The sequence below is a fragment of the Peromyscus californicus genome, unplaced genomic scaffold (assembly GCF_007827085.1).
Source record: "Peromyscus californicus insignis strain IS unplaced genomic scaffold, ASM782708v3 Scaffold_15__1_contigs__length_86483966, whole genome shotgun sequence".
Taxonomy (NCBI): Eukaryota; Metazoa; Chordata; class Mammalia; order Rodentia; family Cricetidae; genus Peromyscus; species Peromyscus californicus.
The window spans coordinates 48728794-48747709 of NW_026294447.1; the positions used below are offsets into that span (position 1 = coordinate 48728794).

The 18916-nt window shown below is 44.1% G+C and overlaps 1 protein-coding gene across 3 annotated transcripts in view; it reads left to right on the forward strand.

The window, feature by feature from the left end:
* The window catches only part of Tdp1 (tyrosyl-DNA phosphodiesterase 1), a 79336-nt gene that overhangs the window by 25238 nt on the left and 35182 nt on the right, over positions 1 to 18916 (forward strand). For all 3 annotated transcript variants that reach the window (XM_052738758.1, XM_052738759.1, XM_052738757.1), the window contains exons 7-13: positions 2113 to 2205; positions 6847 to 7014; positions 7457 to 7535; positions 9248 to 9433; positions 10011 to 10059; positions 11878 to 11944; positions 13344 to 13451. In XM_052738758.1, coding sequence (XP_052594718.1) covers positions 2113 to 2205; positions 6847 to 7014; positions 7457 to 7535; positions 9248 to 9433; positions 10011 to 10059; positions 11878 to 11944; positions 13344 to 13451 — 750 coding nt within the window. The remainder of the gene's footprint in view (positions 1 to 2112; positions 2206 to 6846; positions 7015 to 7456; positions 7536 to 9247; positions 9434 to 10010; positions 10060 to 11877; positions 11945 to 13343; positions 13452 to 18916) is intronic.

Sequence of the window (18916 nt, forward strand, 5' to 3'; positions counted from 1 at the left end):
ACTCATTTTCTAGTAGCATAAAATGTTCACCATCCCACCTCTAGCCTTGTGCTCCCCACACAGTGCCCTGGCTTATGGGCACATGTGAGTTCAGCCATCCTCTACAGGCTCGTTTGGTGATCTAGATAATATTCCATTTTCCTCCAGTCGCCAATTCTGCACTTGTAAAGTGAGAATTTCTTCTTCTTGGGATTGTCTTGACACATGCTAGGGCATCCAGAAACAGTGTCGGGCGTGGAGGTACCCAACATGCATTTCCTTGCTTCTCCATAGCACACCTTCACATTTAGGAAGAAGCCCCCACTGTTTAGGGACAGTGCTGTGGGTCTGTTTGCCACCCTACTGCTTAGGGACAGTACTGTGGGTCCACCTTTTTTGGGGGAGACTCCATTCCTTATCTTCCTATATTTTTAACTGTGACCTTATTAACACACGTACTCTTGTCTATGAAAAGATTAATATGTCTCCCCTTAAATTAATTCTTAATTCTGTTTGATAGGATTCACTGACTTCGATACATGATTTCCTTGTAATTGATGCCTTGATTAATGGAAATATTTGTAAAGCTTCTATCATGAATCCCTAGCTGGCTTATCCTTAATTATAATCAGCTGCTAATGTGGCAACTGTGTGTGTCAATTTGCCCAGATTTCAGGGACCGTGTTTCATAACTACAGAGAAGATAGCTCAGCAGCTGTCATTTCTCGAGCCTTGCATTAATTTATTGTCTGCCAGCTTGAATTACTTTCTCCTTTTGGCAAGAACTAACTATCTCATTCTCTTTTCTGGTCTTGTTTTTTCCCTTATTTATTTATTTATTTATTTATTTATTTATTTATTTATTTACAAGAGGCAGGACCTTAGTCACACCAGAGCACAGTCACACAAGGTAGACTGAAATCTGCCAGCCTAGCCCTGAACTCATGGGTGCAATCCTGCCTCAGCCTCCCAAGTTGCTAGAGTTACAGGCACGTGCCCCACGCCTAGCCTTTTCCTTCTCCTCCATACCTCCTCCAGCCCAGCCTCCGCTCATGGGGTGGTTCATCTGGGGAGAAACAGAGGCCCATTGTCACATGTGTCCACTGAGTTATATAGGTGAGTGATAAGTAGCATTTGGCCTCAGCAGAAGTGATAAAATAAGCCAAGCCAAGCATTACAGTCTTGAGAAATGACAATGTCGTTCTGGAGAGGAGACTTCAGTCCCTTAATAACTGGAAACAATTGGAGATAAAAGTCACCCAGCACTAAGTCACAAGATAAAGCGGGGCACCGAGCGGAAACGAATGCCCAAGTGACTCTTTAACCTTTACATTGTGGACGCTGATTTTTGTCATCATCAGCCCCAAGTTGGGGTTGATGCTTCATGACCCACTTGGAAAGAGGCGGCTCAGGCAGACTAAATGGTTTACTAAAGCTCTTGTGGCTTCTCAAGGGCAGACTCTGGTCTCTCGACTTCACACTGAGAGCTCTTGTATATATCTTCTTTCCTCTCTCACTGGAAGTAAAGTTAAGAAAACGATGCTTAGTGATGCAAGAAGCCCCAGTGGGAAGAGGGGGCTCAGTCCAGTCTCACTTGAGTTCATGGAGGAAAAGAGAAATCTTACTTCAAGCCCAGATTCACAATGGTGACGAATATGACACATGGACTACATGTCTGATCAGGACAGGGCATCTCACGTTCTTCAAACTGCAACCATTAGTAAGAAAGACATTCTATGTTTTCAGTATACTGCATGTGTGTGCACGCAGTCGCGGCCTGAAACAGGCTTCCTGAACTGATCCCTTAAACCTGGGCCATGTGTGCTTCAGTTGTTGGAAGCACGCTAGCCTGTTACATAGCGGGAGGTTCTGTTCCTACCTTCCTTGTAGGATGCCCTACATGAGGCATGGCCCTGTGGTCCATCGTAGTGAAATGATAGCCATGGATACTAAGGGACCTGTGACCCCCAGATATTCTGATCCTTTTTGGAGGATGGTGCTCTGTAGAAGGGGAGTTTATAATAATTAAAAGTTTGGGTAATATAAGAAGTTAATGTTTCTTGCATTTTTATTAGAAACCTGTTTATTTGGAAAATTCTGCTCATGCTTTTGTTCACCTTCCTCTCTTTGAAGGAAAATGATGCTCTTGCTCTATGAAGAAGGCCTCCGAGTCGTCATCCACACCTCCAACCTCATCCGGGAAGACTGGCACCAGAAAACCCAAGGGTTGGTAGGGCCATGCAGCGCATGGCAGTCCTTTATGCTGGGAAAGGGCACAGGCAGATGATAGCTGCGTTCCTTTTTCTTTCTGCTTTTCTGCTTGTGTAAGTAGCAGGCATGTGCATAGAAAAGAGGCATGCCAGCAATGGTCGTGGTATTTTCTTCTGCAGTGCAAAGCAAGTGCTCTCCCCAATCCACACCTCCATCCCCACAATCCTCTACTACTCCCGGCCTCCATCCCACTCTCTCAAGGTAGCTGGTGTTAACAGCTTGGTGCAGAACCGTCTATGACTATCACTGGTGTACAGGAATATTTACATGCAAGTGGTTTGCAAAATGTATTTATTTATTATAATATTTTTTTTTACTCTTTGAGAGTTTCTCACATGCACATACATTTTCTAATCAGATCTTCCCCTTAGTTCCTCCCCTGTGTTCTCCGGCCACCTTCCCTGTCAACTCCATGTGTCACTCAGTGCCACCTTTGTCCATGGGAGTAGGACCATCTACTGGTGTGGGAGGGCAGGTAGAGAGGCGGGTTTTGTTTTGTTCTGTGTAATCACTGTGTGCATGTTTGTGCGTGAGTGTGGGCACATGTGTGCCACCACACAGACGTGGAGATCGGATGACAACCTAGAGTGTCTCAGTCCTCCACGTCAGCCTTGTTAGAGACAGGGTGGGTCTCTTGCTGCTGTGTCCACCAGGCTAGCTGGCCCAAGCTTCTTGGGATTCTCTTGTCCCTACCTCCCATCTTGCTACAGGAGCACTGGGATTATGGGTGAGTTACCATGCCAGTGTTACATGGATTCTGAAGATCCAAACTCCGACCCTCACTTGGACAAGTTCTTTAACCATTGTGCCATCTCTCCAGCCCAAGAGTTTGTCTTTAAGAGGAATTTTTGTGTTCAACTCAAGTTCAGCTACTTCTTTCCTCCTTGGTGAATAACTTTAATTCCTTTTCTTCACTGAAGTCCTTCTTGTACATCCCTGCCTTCCTGGGAGAGAGCTGGCTAATAGCCTTCTCTGTCTGAAGACAATACAGGCATTTGTATAACTCATTTCAGGATCCCAGGATGCTTTGCTGCTGCCTCCCCCCACCCCCCATCTCCAGTGTTGTTGTCTAGCCTGGGCTAGAGCTACTTTAGATAGTGCTCCCTCTGACCAGCTTTCCTAAGCCTCAGTGACCCATGGGATGAGCTGAAATAAGGAGCCTCCAGCTCATCCTCTGGGCCTGCTTTGACCTTAGTGTGGGCTCGGAGTTTCTCGTGTTCCTCTTAAACTGTGCTTCTCAGAGTAGTGTTATTCTACCTCCTGCAGGGTCAGGGGTCTCTGCCCTGTCTAAAAAGCCTTAGTCACAGGACTTGCTCTTCTCCGTCATCCCCTCCTTCCCACAACACACACACACACACACACACACACACACACACACACACACCTTTTATTTTATTTTAGAGAGAATCTTTTATGTAACTCTTGCTGGCTGGGAAAACAAATCACTATGTAGCCCAAGCTGGCCTTGAACTCTTAAGCTTCCTGTTTTGCCTTCCAAGTGCTAGCTAACAGGACTGTCTTGATCTGCTGAGTACTTTGTCCACTCCGGGCCTGGGGATGCATAGACAGCCCCATCAGAAAAGGGAGAGAGGTTTGGATAAGCTTGTTCTTAGGGAAACCGATTATGAAACTAAACAGATTTATGAAGGTGGCTCCCAGTCTTAGGTGGCTCTCAGAACCCCACCAGTGCCTCTAGTTGATTCTGGAATTGTGAACTTGAACTTATGGGCAACAGTTCTTCCTGAGGCTTCTCAAGCGATTGTCATGAGAGAGGGCATGAAAAGTAGGGGTGTGGCTGGTACTTTTATTCCTTTCTTTTTTTGTTTTTGTTTTTCAAGACAAGGTTTTTCTGTGTAGCTTTGACTGTCCCGGAACTCATTCTGTAGACCAGGGTGGCTTTGAACTCACAGAGATCCACCTGCCTCTGCCTCCTGAGTGCTGGGATTAAAGGCGTGAACCATCACTGCCCGGCCTTTTGTTCTTTTCTTTTAAAAAAGAAATCTAAAAACATTAACTAGGTTGTATAGTTCATACAGGTCAGACTCAAAGCAAGAAGATAGGAACTGTCCCTTTGGCTTGCTTCCACCAGCCACCCTAGTTCAGAGCCCTGTCACCCTCTGCTTTGTCTGCTCTTGAATCTCTCTGATACGCTGCAGTTCCATGTTGTGACTAAAAAACAAATAAATAACAGCAGCAGAAAACTCAAAGGCGTACTAAGAGCACTTGCCATTCACTCTTCTCATGGAGGACCTAGGTTGGTTCCCAGTTCCCACACAATGATTCACAACCATCTGGGTTCTTTCTCCAGTTCCAGGGGCTCCAACACCCTCCTCTGACCTTTGCAGGCCCCTGCACACACACGGTGCACATAACACAAACGTTCATACAAATACAATCTAAAAATCCTTTTAAAGCCAAAAACCTTTAAAGGAACTTTTCACTGTCTTCCCTTGTTGATAGTCTGTCTGCTCTGGCCGTGTGTACCCCCTGCTATGCAGATGTTCCAGCTGTCCTTCTCAGCTGTTGCTGGAACAGGTCTTACAATTCAAATCATTTGTTGGGTTCGAGAGGTATAGCTGGATGTTTTCCTGTGTCCTGCCTGGCCTGCGGTCAGGACAAATCTCTCTTACCCGCAGTCCCGCAGCTTCTTATAAAATAATCACTCAGAGGCTTAATATTATTTACAAACTGTATGGCCTAATGGCTCAGGCTTCTTGCTAGCTAGCTCCTATAACTAACCCGTTTCTATTAATCTATAAGTAGCCACGTGGCTCTGGCTTACCAATACTTTCACATCTTGCTTCTCCCGGCAGCGGCTGGCATCTCCTTCCTCTCTCTCCTCTCTTCTTTCTATCTGCTTGAATTTCCTGTCTGCCTCTAAGTTGCCTTGCCATAGGCCAATACAGCTTTATTTATCAACCAGTCAGAGCAACACATATTCACAGCATACAGAAAGATATCCTACAGCGGAGAGTTGGCTCAGTAGTTAAGAGCACTTGCTGCTCTTGTAGAAGATCCATGTTAATTCCCAGCAGCCACATCAGGTCTCTCACAACTGTAACTCCAGCTCCAAGGGATCCAATGCCCTCTTCTGGCTTCTGTGGGCACCTGCAGCCATGTGGCACACACCCCTGTACTTGGGCACATACACATGTAAACAAATAAATGGAAATTCCAAATTCTTTTTTCCCACCATAGTGTTCTCATAATATTTCACAAAGTATTAAGAATACCTCCTTTCTCAGTATCCTAGTTTAGAAAGTTATTTACTCCCATGGTCCTCATCTGTCACATGCCTATTGGTGAACCTCTTGCTCAGAGATAACGGTACAAGGCTACCTCACACATCTGTCTAGCCTAACTGGTCACTTTATACCCAAAGGCAAAGAAAGCCCCAGAGAAGTCATAGGAACTGCCTACAATGGCAAAGCCAGTGAGAAGCAGATGTGGTCCAGATGTGGGCTCCAGCCTTAGTCAGCCCTGTCCTTCTTATGCTAAGTCCCCCCTGAGGTAAGCAGGGAGTGAATGAAAGGTCACTCTGCTGGGAAGGCATTGAGCAGACATACATTCAGGAGCTCTCACCCAGCCTGCTTCCCATCTTGGTAGCCTGTAGCCTACCAGGCTTCCTTGGGGAGCAGCTGTGTGAAAGAGGAATTGGGCCATTTCTGTTTGGGTTTGTAGGAGAACTACAGGGGAAACAGACACAGAAGGAAAAGACAGCGATCTAAATACGGGCTGGGGTCTGACCTAACCATTGCCTCTTAGGACTCCTTGCAACAGCCCTTTGGGGCAGAACTCTTCGTCTGGGTTTGCCCTAGAAGAGTATCTAGTCCTAGAGGCTGAAAGCCACACTGTTTTTGTAATCTACCTATATCATATTGTATTGTGTCTGTTGAGTTTCGATGTGGTTATTTTCCCTGTGTAGGCATGTTGTAGAAGTTAGGGCAAATGCACAGCACGTGTGATGGCACACAACTGTAATCCCAGCACTCAGGAGGCAGAGGCAGGCAAATCTCTGTGAGTTCAAGGCCAGCCTGGTCTACAAAGTGAGTTCCAGGATACCCAGGGCTGTTACATAGAGAAACCCTGTCTCAAAAAAACAAAAAAAAGGGAGGGGGGCAAATGCATTGTTTTGGGGGAAAGGAATTGATGAAATCAAAGTTGTCTAATGTTTTATCACTGTTGAGTACTTAGCTGTTTGAGGCTAATGTGCTCATTCTAGACACCAGAAAGTATAGGATATGAAAATATCTCAAACCACTACAGAGTGTACATTATAAAAAAAAAAAAAAAGAATTTTCTTACTGAAAATAAACTTGCATATACATTTTTTCTTGGTGTAGATAGCTTTTCATTCTTAATTTGGCTAAAAAGCTACACTAAGGACATGATTTTACATAAAGAGATAGCATTCAGAAATAATATTTTGATGGGGAGTCCTTGGATCAATGTGATTGGATCTGTTTTCCTCCTGCAGAAAATGCCTCAGTCACCAACCCCATGAAGACAGTGACAAAAATTCACCTCTTGCTTCAGGTGACTGTATTGTTATGGTGTGAGCTCCTGTATGTTAAAAGTTATTTTCTTCCATTCTAGAATATGGTTGAGCCCTTTATACCCACGAGTTGACCAGGGAAACCACACATCTGGAGAGTCAAGCACCCATTTTAAAGCTGACCTCATCAGTTATTTGACGGCGTACAATGATCCTTCTCTCCAGGAGTGGATAGACACCATCCAAGAGCATGATCTCTCTGAAACCAAGTACGTGTCCCCTTACCAATATGGGAGGCTGAAAAGGTACTCCTGAGTGGCGAGCCACACAAGTCTGGAAGGCAGGGCCTTGGGAAGGAGTGGAGTGGTATTTGACTGTGCTGCATGAGAGGGTGAGTGGATGAGAGCAGAGTTGGTCACTCCACATCTCATGGTTCATGGATATCAAGGTGGTAGTGGGTCTTAAGCCTCCCACGGGGGTGATTGTAGAATTCCTGAGTTCCTTACCTGGTACCTTTATGCAGATATCCTGCTATTAACTGCTTTAGCTAAAAATGAACTTCAGAACAGCAGTTACTATTAAGGAAGCATGGCCATGGAATGAATTAGCTCCTTGAACTCTTGTGTTACATTAGTTTTTATGTGTATTCTGTGGGTTTGGGGTGTCACAGCACAACTTGCATATTACTTTATTGTATTTTACTTTATTTAGTGTTTACCTTATTGGCTCAACCCCTGGACGCTTTCAAGGAAGTCACAAAGATAACTGGGGACATTTTAGGCTTAGGAAGGTAATAAAACTTTTATTATTTTAACATTTAAAATAATATGATGTGCCTTCTTTCTTGCTTTTCGTTTATGATGGATATCTGTTCCTAGGTCCAAATGCCAACCTGTGATAGACAAGCTTTGTGGTCTTGACTTGTTCCTCGGCCTGCCTTTTGTCAGCTGTAAAATGGACAGATTTGTGTCAAGTAGTGAATGTAAAAAATAGAGTGTTCTGTAAGCAGGAGAACTTGTGGCCTGGGACTTGGTGTCCAGCCTAGGCAATAGAGTGAATGCATGTGTGTGATCACAAATGCTGCAGGTTGATCAGCATCTGCGTTTTTCAAGCCACTTCTCATCCAGCTCATGCTGCGTCATAGCTTGGTTCCAGGGCAAGCAGGCAGATTAGAATGTATACACGGAGACAGGAGTCGAGCAGGGCTTTTTTCCGTGTGCTGCTCTGGAGCTAAGCCCACGGTAGAGAGTGAATCTGAGAGCTGTCGGTTCAGTTCTGTTTCCTACAGCATGCTGCAGCACATGGAAACTGAGGGGGGATGTGTGTGTGAGTGTGTGTGTGTGTGTGTGTGTGTGTGTGTGTGTGTGTGTGTGTGTATGTAAATATTAATACCTGAGCTGTGGAAGGGAAGGCAATACATATTAAACAAAACATCAGTCAGAATATGAGTTCCACTGGGGCAGGAGCTGGCCGCATTTTTCTTGCTGTCTGCTGCCTCTAGGTAGTACATATTGGATAAAATTTCCAAATACTTGCCCAGGTATTCCTTCAAGTTTGCATAAGTGTCAAGGCAGGAAATGCAGATCAGTCTTCCTCAGTGCTTTAGGTGGTTCGTATCCATCTGTAAATATCCCTTTCATATCGGACAGCCACACTGGAGGCCAAGGACTTTGTCTGTGCTCCCACCCCCAGGCCCCTCAGGCCCTTGCGTATGCTAGGCTGGTTCCTGTGCAGTGGCACCCCAGCCCTGGATGGAGCACAGTGTAAAGGTGAGAGCTAGAAGCTCTTTTCAAAGGCAGCAGACTGGAATGTACAATGGTTTAATCATGTCAGTTTAGTTTAGATATATTAGACAATTGCGGTTTCAGGGTGAGTTTATCTTGATATTTCTGCTAAGATGGGTCTTTGAAAATGTTTTATTTTGCTTTTGTTTTTAATGCAAATCAAAGAATTTTGGAAGAAACTTCCTGTCCACATATGTCTTAGTTAGGGTTTCTATTGCTGTGAAGAGACACCATGACCATGGCAACTCTTGTAAAGTAAAACATTTAATTGGGGTGACATAGTTTCAGAGGTTTGGTCCGTTATCATCATGGTAGAGAGCATGGAGGCATACAGAGAGTAGAACATCTTGCAGGCAACAGGAAGTCAATTGAAACACTGGGCATAGGAAACCTCAAAGCCCACCCCCACAGTGACACACTTCCTCCAGCAAGGCTATACCCACTCCAACAAAGCCACACCTCCTAATAGTGCCACTCCCTCTGAGGTTATGGGGGCCAATTACATTTCAATACCACAGCATAATGTGGTGGGCAGGGGACACATACTTTTAGTATTTAAATAGTTCCCAAAGAAGCAAGTATCTATGAGCATGATGTTCTCAGAGTTTCCTTGTAAATTAGGTATTCCAGAGATACAGTCCATGTTGTTAGCATTAGGGCATTTCAGATACTGTTGTTACTCCTGTGACTGTTGCATTCATTTTTTATTTCGGAACAGCTTCTGCGGATGCATGCCCCATCTGTACCTAAAGGCGAGTGCTGGCCCATTGTGGGTCAGTTTTCAAGCATTGGTTCCCTGGGGCCTGATGAGTCCAAGTGGCTGTGCTCAGAGTTTAAAGAGAGCTTGCTGGCACTGGGAGAGGACGGCAGAACTCCAGGAAAAAGTACAGTTCCTCTTCATCTGGTGAGCCCTCTTGCTCTCCGACTTCCTAATCTGTAGTCCAGAAGAGTTAAGAAATGGCCTTCCTTATAATAGCGCTTTACTCTGTGGGGTGGGGAGAGGACACTCTTCATTTGCGGTCCTGGTGCCACCCAGGGCTTCTGGTATGTTCAGGAGCCTTGGTACAGCCACAGATTTGCCATGTTGTCTCCATTCTTCTTTCAAGTTGTCAAGCCAAGTGAAGAAATACCAGATATATCACTGCAGAAGAATTAAAGCTCTGTTCATTATATAGAGACCTGTGAATTAATGATTAATTTTATATTCAACTTAATATTAATTTGGCATTTCAGGGGAGAAAACATTTAAATTAATGTGTAATTTTTCATCAGTTATATACATGCTTCTTGTAGATTAGTTATTACCAGTTATTTTCCAGCAAGATGGGGATTTTCTTTTAAGAATATAATTTCTCTCTAAGTTTTTTAGTTAAACATTTTTTTTATTAACATTTCCATTTTCTTAAAAACTAGTCAACATCCCTTTCAACATGATTCATGCCAAGCTTTATTGATTTTTATCTTTTCTTGCTTATTTTTAGATCTATCCTTCTGTGGAAAATGTGCGGACCAGCTTAGAAGGATATCCTGGTAACACAGTTGTGGTTTCTCTATATATTCCCGAAATGCGTTGGGGCATGTTTTGTTTTGTTATGTTATGTTTTGTTTTTCATCAGAATTGGTTAGAAATGGAGAAATGGTTTTCCCTTATCCAGATAGAGCTGATGAAACAGGTGTGGTTGAGCTCTGCGGTGTTCCAGAGAAGGGCAGTTTAGGCACTCCGTGCAGTGTGGCTTTCCTCAGTTTCACTAATAATCCAGCGTGTTGATTGTCGAGACAAGGTGTCCGCCTACAGTGAGCTCCCTGGCACTCACTGCTGCCTTGACAGCTTGGCTAACATCCTTCTCTGCCGGTGTCGGAGGTTCCACAGTCCTTCCAAATTTACATCCCAGATACAGATACAGTTAAGGCCTAGAGCTAGTGATGATGATTACCTTTTGTGTACCTTAGTTGACACGTCATTTTTCAGGGGCTTCACCTGCAAACACCTAGTCTTATTTTCTAAAAAAAAAAAAAAAAACCTTCAACTTCCTTCTTCTGTTTTCCACTACTGAGCACTGAGCTTTTAAACAGAACATCCTCTATAATGCTACCAGGTTATTAACAAAAGCCCCAGAGAACATGCCTCTGGGAGAAACTAAGTCTGATTGGCATTCACGGCCTGCTGGTAGCAGAATGCACTAAATTAAAACTAATTTTGCCCATTTATTGCTTATGAAATTAGATGTGACCTTGCCAAAAGAATCTCAATAAAGCTCAGAGTATATTTGCCATTTGTTGCTTTTTAATAATAAAATAAAATTACTTCACTTTGACTCTGGAACACAGGTAGTTTTTCTTTCTGTACTTCTAATAGCCTAGAGCTATTCAAGTGCACTTTTAATGGGGGAGAATGTGGCATTCTCAATGAAGCAACTTTATAAGTGGTTCTACAATGGAATGTTTTTAGCTATTTGAAGTAGGAGACAGGACATATCTTATTGGACCCTGGAGTTGTCCAAAGCCCTCTCTACACATAGATTACTGTGATGAAGTTCCAAGGTGTGTTTGGAAAGTCATTGATGGATCTGCAATGGATTTTTCTTACTGAAAAAAAAAAGGCACAAGTGTTTGCTGCATATTTTCATATCTTCCAGTCTATGAGAACCTCCTCTGCCTGTCTGTTTGGAAATGACAGAGTGTAAAGGCAAAATAGGCAGGACTGGGTTTTGTCACTCACTACCTTCCTGGATGTCCTGCCTAGGACAAAAACTTAGTGATGTGTTTCATACCTCCCTATGGTGGTAAAACAGGCCCAGGTTCTCCCTGTGGTCTTTTCTAACACTTCAAGTCTGTGCAGATATCATCCCCACTGAGTAATTAAGTAATACCTTTTCTTTTCAGATAGTAAACTGTTTACATGTCTCTTCTCCCAGAGAAAGGAAGCCCATGAAGAGAATGTACCTAATTTGAGTTCCAATAGTGTAGATCTTTGATGTCAACTACTCTGGAGGCTGAGGCAGGAGGGTCACAAATTCAAGGCCAGCCTAGGCAATTTTGTGAGACCATAAATAAAAAGTAAAAAGTGCCGGGGATATAACTCAGTGGTGGGGCCCTTGCCTGGCCTGTGTGAGTCCCTAGGTCCAGTCCTCATTACCAAGACAGACACACAGACAGGGAGAGACAGAGAGAGGGCGTGCCTGATGTAAGCATGGATATTTTCTTTCAATAAACTTACTTGAGATGAAGTAATGGAAGCAGTTGTGTATCATCTACCCTCTCACTGTTTATAGAGATTTTCTTCTTAATGAAGACGCCTCAAGTTATATTTCATTATTTTTATTTGTTTTCTTTTCCTTCTTTTAAAAGCTGGGGGCTCTCTTCCCTATGGCATCCAGACAGCTGAAAAACAGAATTGGCTGCATTCCTACTTTCAGTAAGTAATTGGTTCTCAATGCTGCTCTTACTTCATTAGGACCAAAAATGTTGTATCAGTCTGTTCTTTAAAAAAGTACCTTATATAATACAGCTATATTCTTTCATCTACATATGTTAGTGATAGAAATAATTTAAAACAAGGTTTTAAAAAAATTTTGGAATAGGTTTTTAATACCAGAGTAAGATTTATCTCTGTGAGGTTTCTATTTAAATATTGTCAGGCAGAGAAAACGATAAATAAGAGATCCTGTTGGGTAGTTTATGGTTTACATAAGCAGTGTTTAGTTCACTTTGCCGAAGCATGAAGTATAACCATCCTGACTCTAGTATGTAGACCACACGCCACACTTGCCAAGGGGAAGGTCCGTGCCTGTGTCTCCAGGATAAAGACAGGGTTTGGTATGCCAGCAGAGCTCAGGAAACCGGTGATGGGTGGGAAGGGAAAGAGAGGCTTATCCTTTCCTCTTCCAGTTCCAGCACTTGCCCGTCCCGAATGTTCTAGACCAACCCCAGTGTCTTACTCACTTCAGTAGTGGCTTTGCAGCTGGGCAGCCAGAAATGAGGGAGGGAGTCCATTTCCGTAGCTTTCTGCTGAAATTCCTGTTGGCCAGCGGCATTTCCGTGGTATTCGCTCCAGGTGGAGAGTTGTTCCTTACAGAGCACGTCTATGCTTGGGCTCCTTTCGGTTTCCGATTCTTAGGTTCACTGGGATGAAGAAAATGGTGGCCCTCTTAATCCTGATTCCATGCTGGCACACTGCCTGTTAGCTTCAGGGATTATCCCCTTCCAAGCCAGAGTCACCGCCTCATGACGGAGGCCATCAGGCCTTGGAACCCTAGTCCTAAAGTGTTGGAAATGTGAGAGTGATACTCAAAGCCAAACTAAAGCATTTCTGAGTTAGCTCCTGCCTTTTAGCACTCGCCTGGGATATGCTGTATTCTGCTCACTCTGCTTCTTTGGGGAAGCTTCTGTGGGAGCTGCTACTCAGTAGTGTGCACTATAAGGCACTGCAAGCCTCCTGCTTCAAAGAGCTCACAGTTCAGCCAGAGACCTGTGTACACATGTGCAGAAAAGCACAATGAAGTCAGTGTAGTGCGCGTGTGCATGCTTGTGTGTACCTATGTGTGCACACATGCGTGTGTACTCGTATGTCAAAGGACAAGAAGCCCCACGTCCATGGGGTTAGATACTTTTGTGGCTTGTGCTAAATTTCCTTTTTTGACCTCCTTCCTTTTCAGAATGATTGTGTGTTCTGAACAGTGTCATCAGCCACCACAGGTCACGCATCTACTGTCTTTTTAGATAGGATGTTGCTTTTTGTGCAGTTCCCTAGCATGAGAATTTTGTTGGTCTTGAGTTTTTTTCTAATTGGTGGTTTACGTCTCTCCTATCACTAGCAAGTGGTCAGCAGAGACTTCTGGCCGAAGCAACGCCATGCCACATATTAAGACGTACATGAGGCTCTCATCAGACTTCAGTAAACTGGCTTGGTTTCTTGTGACGAGGTAAAGCTTCCTTCTATGTCTCGTGGGAGGTCTTGTAACTTCTGCTCTGAAATTGAGTGGAGTCCTAAAAAGTGTTCTGTGAAGTGCCATTAATCCCCAGCCTGCTTCTGTCCCTGAGACTTGAAGGAGGCCTGTGACTAATGTCTTACTGAATGTGTGATCATTGCTTGATTGTTCATGTCTATCTAGATGTTTCTAAGATTTGCATAAACTTTGGATTTACTTCTTTTTATATGCTGTAATAATAATAATAGTGATTGAGCAAACAGACATTTAGGGTAAATACAGAAGAAACATAAAATGTTAAAATGGTTACTTTTTTTTCCTATTAGCGTCTCTTTAGATAATTAAAACTTGAGCAATCAAATCTCTCATGTGCCATTTTAAAAACGTCTTTATTATGATATAATTCACATACCATAAAATCTGTGCACTAAAGTCTAGAGTTTAACAGTCTAACATGTTCACAGAATTGTACAATCATCACCATAATCTAATTTTAGAATATTTTAATCACCCCTAAAAGGAACTCACTACCCACTGACATTTTTGTTTCTTTTTTTCTTTTTTTTTTTAAAGATAAATTGCTTTGCCCTTTGGAAAATAGAGCTGTGACTAGAACATTATTAGTACCTCGCTCCTAGTCAGAACTCAAGCACTGGGCATCTCTTTGTGATTCAGTAAACTAATTGATGTCAATCACAACTAATTACACTATCACTGAGTGGAATTACTGCTTCAAGACTGAAATGGTACCCAAGAACACACTTCCAAACAAAAAAACCTTGTCACTTTTTCATGGCTAGCATTTGTGCCTGGTTCAGGGAAGGAATACTGACCCAAAGAGATGGTTGATAAACATGATGACCGAGGCCATCCTAAAGGCTTTCGCAGCCTCAGAGCATAATGGGAAAACATACTTTTGAGTTCTAAAAATAAACACTCAGGATGCTTTTCTGTCATTTAGTAGCTATATAAACTTGGGGATTTATTTAATCTGTGTTTGTTTCCTAGTCTGTAAAAAGGAAGAGGTAATGGCTACATTTGGGGTTATCATGAGCGTTAAAGGAGGTGTCAGAACTGGGTACCTGGGATAGAACAGGTCCTCAGTGTGCGGTGGCAGCGGCTGTGCATGATGGCAGTGGTTACACACAGTGAACAGACAGACATGCAGGCAGAATACTCACACACATTAACATTTTCTTTTCATTAAAGAATGTCTGATCTCCCTCCTAATAATTGGCCGTCATTAAGCAGCTTTCTACCTGTGTGAGGGTATCCTCACCTTCAATAACTCTAAATTTGTGAGGAGGCCAAGTCATCCTCTTTAATACTTCACAGTGTATATGTATTTCTTTTCTTTTATGTAGTTAATTTGTTGAAAAATGTCTCACAATGTAGCTCAGGCTGGCCTTTAACCCATGGTAATCCTGCTTCATCCTCCCTCCCCGGTGCTGGGATTACAAGCATGGGCCATCGGGCCTGACTCAGTGCGCGCATGCGTGTGTGTGTGTGTGTGTGTGTGTGTGTGTGTTGCACACATATATTAGACAAGATCTCATTGTGTACCTCTAGCTGACCTGGATCTAGCTATGTAAACCAGATTGACCTCAAACTCACAGAGATCCTCCACCTACCTCTGTCTCCTGAGTGCTGGGATTAAAGGTGTGGGCCGTCATGCCCTGCCCAACATGTATTCCAGTAGGTGATAAGACACAGACCACATCATTTCTTCATTCAGGAAGTCTAGTGAGCTCTGCTTGTAGGATCTATGCAAGTGGCTGTGATTGATAATCACATAAAGCATGGTCCCTGTTATTCATAAAAGGCACTAAGTAATGCCCTGTTCTTTCTATATTTTCACTGCTTGTTGAGAGGATGAATGAAGATCTCATAATCATCAGATACTGAATTATTCTGTTTCAGGTACTATCTGTATTTTATGGAAGGCAATAAACAGAGTACATACTCTAGTATGCGTTTTCATTCAAAGTATAATAGGGTAGGCAAGGCCAGTAGTTACTTAGAGAGAGAGAGAGAGAGAGAGAGAGAGAGAGATCGATCAGATAAGGCCTGTAGCAAATGCAGAAATGTTTGGAGCACGTCTGAAGGGATCGGAGAGGGTGGTCCTAGGAGGCGATGTTTAAGGTGACGCCGACTGAGGAAAGCGACAGACAGCCCGACAGGGAAGAACACGCTGGTCAAGGGAACGGCTCAAAAAAGGCTCTCAAGCTGGAGGAAGTGTAGAAGGTTGAGCTCTTCCTGAGTGATATGCAGAACTGAGCCAGATAACAGGGGCCCTGAAGTGCTGTGACGTCATCTGATAAGTGTGCTGAAAGCTAGGTCAGGCTGCTGAATGGAGAGTGGGTGGCTAGGAGGGAGTGGGTGTGGGCAGCAGAGGTTGGCAGTCACAGAGCCCGTGCTGTTTGTGGGGAAGAGCTGGTAGAAACAAACTACCTGGGATGGGGAAGACTCTCTGTGTGGAGCATACTTCAACACCTCCTTCAAGGGGACAGGTTGAAGCGGTAGGACACACACAGGTGTAGAACCAAGCCCAGACTTCATCTCTACCTCTCAGTATCCATGAGTGACTGAGCCTTGCCAAACACACTTCCTGAAACACAAAGGCAAGGCACAAAGGTGCACTGGCAGTTTGGTGGAGATGAGTTCTACACGCACTCGCCACCGGTGGCTCAGCAAATGACACTTCGCTGAGGGGGCTGGAGTCTGAGTGGCAGCCATGACTGTAGGTAACAGTGCTTCTGATAAATAACTCATTGTAAGCATGTAAAACGACAGCTGCTAGTAGTCTGACGGTGGTAATCACCCTCTCTAGTAGCCCCTCCGTCAGCAAATTCACAGTGATGCCACAAACTGTAGTAACCTCAGAATCCATCATCAGATCCTTGATCCAGCCCCTTGGTCACCTGGGTGACCACTGTCGAAGTGGCCAGCCCTAACCAGCCTGGAAGAAACAAGTGTCGTCTCTACTCTGCAAGTGTATGAAGGAAGGGGAGGAGAGCGAACTGACCCCCACTCAGCGGCCTCACTCGTCTCTTTTGGTCTTCTCAGAGTTTTGTGAGATGGCATGGGCCCCTCCCTCCTAGACGTAAAGCTGTGGCGTCGTCGAGGCAGCTCCACCAGCCACTCCGAGAATACCCATTACCCGCATGGTGCTGAGGGAATAGAGGAACACTAAGTCAGACTTCTTGCTCCTGTGCACTTTACAGTTAAATGAAAGAGTTGGACGAAGCCGCTCATGCCACATGTATTGTTTGATCCTTGGATGCTTCTCTGACTACGCTGCACAGGAATTTTCTTCTTCCCTAGTAGAGCCTAAACTTGCGTTCATCCAGTGCTTGGCTTAAACATGGCTTCCTCAGCTGGTTAGATTCTGCACTCTCCTGAACTTGTACATCATCCACGTGCCTTTCCCGTCTATATAGCTGTTTATGTGGTTACTGGCTTCCCCTGTAGGCTCTGACACCAAGCCTGTATCTGTCTTGTTTAGCACAGCCCAGCACCTGGTAGGGAGCCTGACATGCAGGAGAAACTTGGTACAGATTTCTTATCAAGGTTAATTAAGGAAGGCGGAGTTGAGGTGGTTATGACAAAAGATCTACCTGGACTTGGTGCAGAGATTGGGAAAGGAGCCTCAGGGATGACCCCTGAGCCAGAAATATGGCTGGAAGGTAGAGTTCATTGTTGACATCACTGTAGACACTGTAGAAATGAGATGGTGGCTACAGGAGGATGACAGATTTGATTGCAGGCCTCGCTCACTGGTAAAGCCCTTGTGTAGCGTTTGTGAGGTCTTGGGTCCCATCCCAAGCACACATAGAAATAAACCTAGTTGCATACTTACTGTAGTGAGACCTTCAAGTGGGATTGTCTGTTCTCCACTGAGGTCTGAGGTTTTATTGTGTTATTTTTGGTGAGGTTTTGGTTTGGTTTCTTAGTTTTCTCTCATGCTCATCACTGATACCATAAGGCCTTGTGACTTTTCTGGGAGCAAGCGGAGCAGACTACTGCCTGGTGCTGAGGAATATCCAGGAAATACACATTAGCAAGACTTCTCACTGCCAGGCACGGTGACACATACTTGTAATTCCAGTCCTCTGGGGCCTGAAGCAGGAGGATCACCATGGGCTCAAGGCCAGCCTGGACATTAAGGCAAGACCCTGTCTCAAACAAACCAGAGAGGAGGTTTTTAATATGTCTGTCCCGTTGCCAACTAAGCCTCTGTCCTGGTTGAAGTGCCATTGGCCATGTGTAATAATCCTCCTTTGACATTAAAAGGACTAATTAGTCATTCATTCTGGACATCATTCTTAGCCAGTTATTCATTGTGTCTGTTGCTATATGGAGCACTTACTAAATACCAAGCACTTAGCTAAGTGCTAGGAGCATAGTAATAAACAGCCATTGGCCTGGTTCTGGTGGTGGGAGTTACATAAAAATCAAACAAGTTTATTCACACAGTCAAATGGGGATGAGTACAATAGAGAAAAATAAAATAGAATGGTAATTTATATGCACTGACCTTCATTTGAAGTCTTCAGGACCAGATGAAGTTCAGGAAGATCATATAATTCATGTGCAGTCTATTAACTTCCCTGATGGTATCTGGCCCAGTATCCCATGGCGATTGTTTTGGAAGTGACAGCGTTTGAAGGAGACTCAACAGTGGGGGCTTCTCCCCAGACCCAGGATCAGACACAAATCCCACCCAAACACCCATTTTCACAGAGAGATCCTTTATTAAGTGGGGAAGAAAAGTTAAAGTGGCTGCTTCTGACTCAGGCAGAAAACAGCAGCAAATGACCTTGTATGTATAATTTTTAAGAGGAGGAAAAGGGGAGGTCTGTGTTAGAATGAACTAGGAGATGGTAAAGGAGATGGGGAATGGGGCAGAAGGGAAAGAGGGGAGGGTTATTTGTCCCGTAGGGACAAAGGACTGCCTCTGGGTAGAGAGGAGACACATGGCACATAGGCAAATGGTGGTTTATAAAGGTGAAGGGGGAAACCCCATGTTAGGATGAGGTGTTTAATTTTAATTGAGCATGTCAATTAGGTTGAACCAAAGGGGGCTTTTGATTGCTGGACTTTGGTAGTCAACCTCATGAGGAAGAAGTGACCAAATAAGGAAATAGACCTTGATGGCTAGCTTCAGGAATGTGATCTCACGGTTTTTATAAAGGCATAGGGAATGGGGGAGAAGGGCAAGGTCTGCCAGAGCCATGCTTGCCACACTTAAGCTGGCCAGAGTCCCTTCATTTTGCTACTCAGTGAGTAAGAAGATCAAGTTTTGCTGTCAGATTAAATAAATCAAGAAAAGGCTTTTCTTGCAAGTTGGCTTAAGTTGCTAATAAATTTAAGTTAGTATGTAGTCCTTACAGTTGGTCAGTAAGCACAAAGCTAAGCAAGGTACACGGAAGGCCAAGCAGTGGGGCTCCATCACCCAT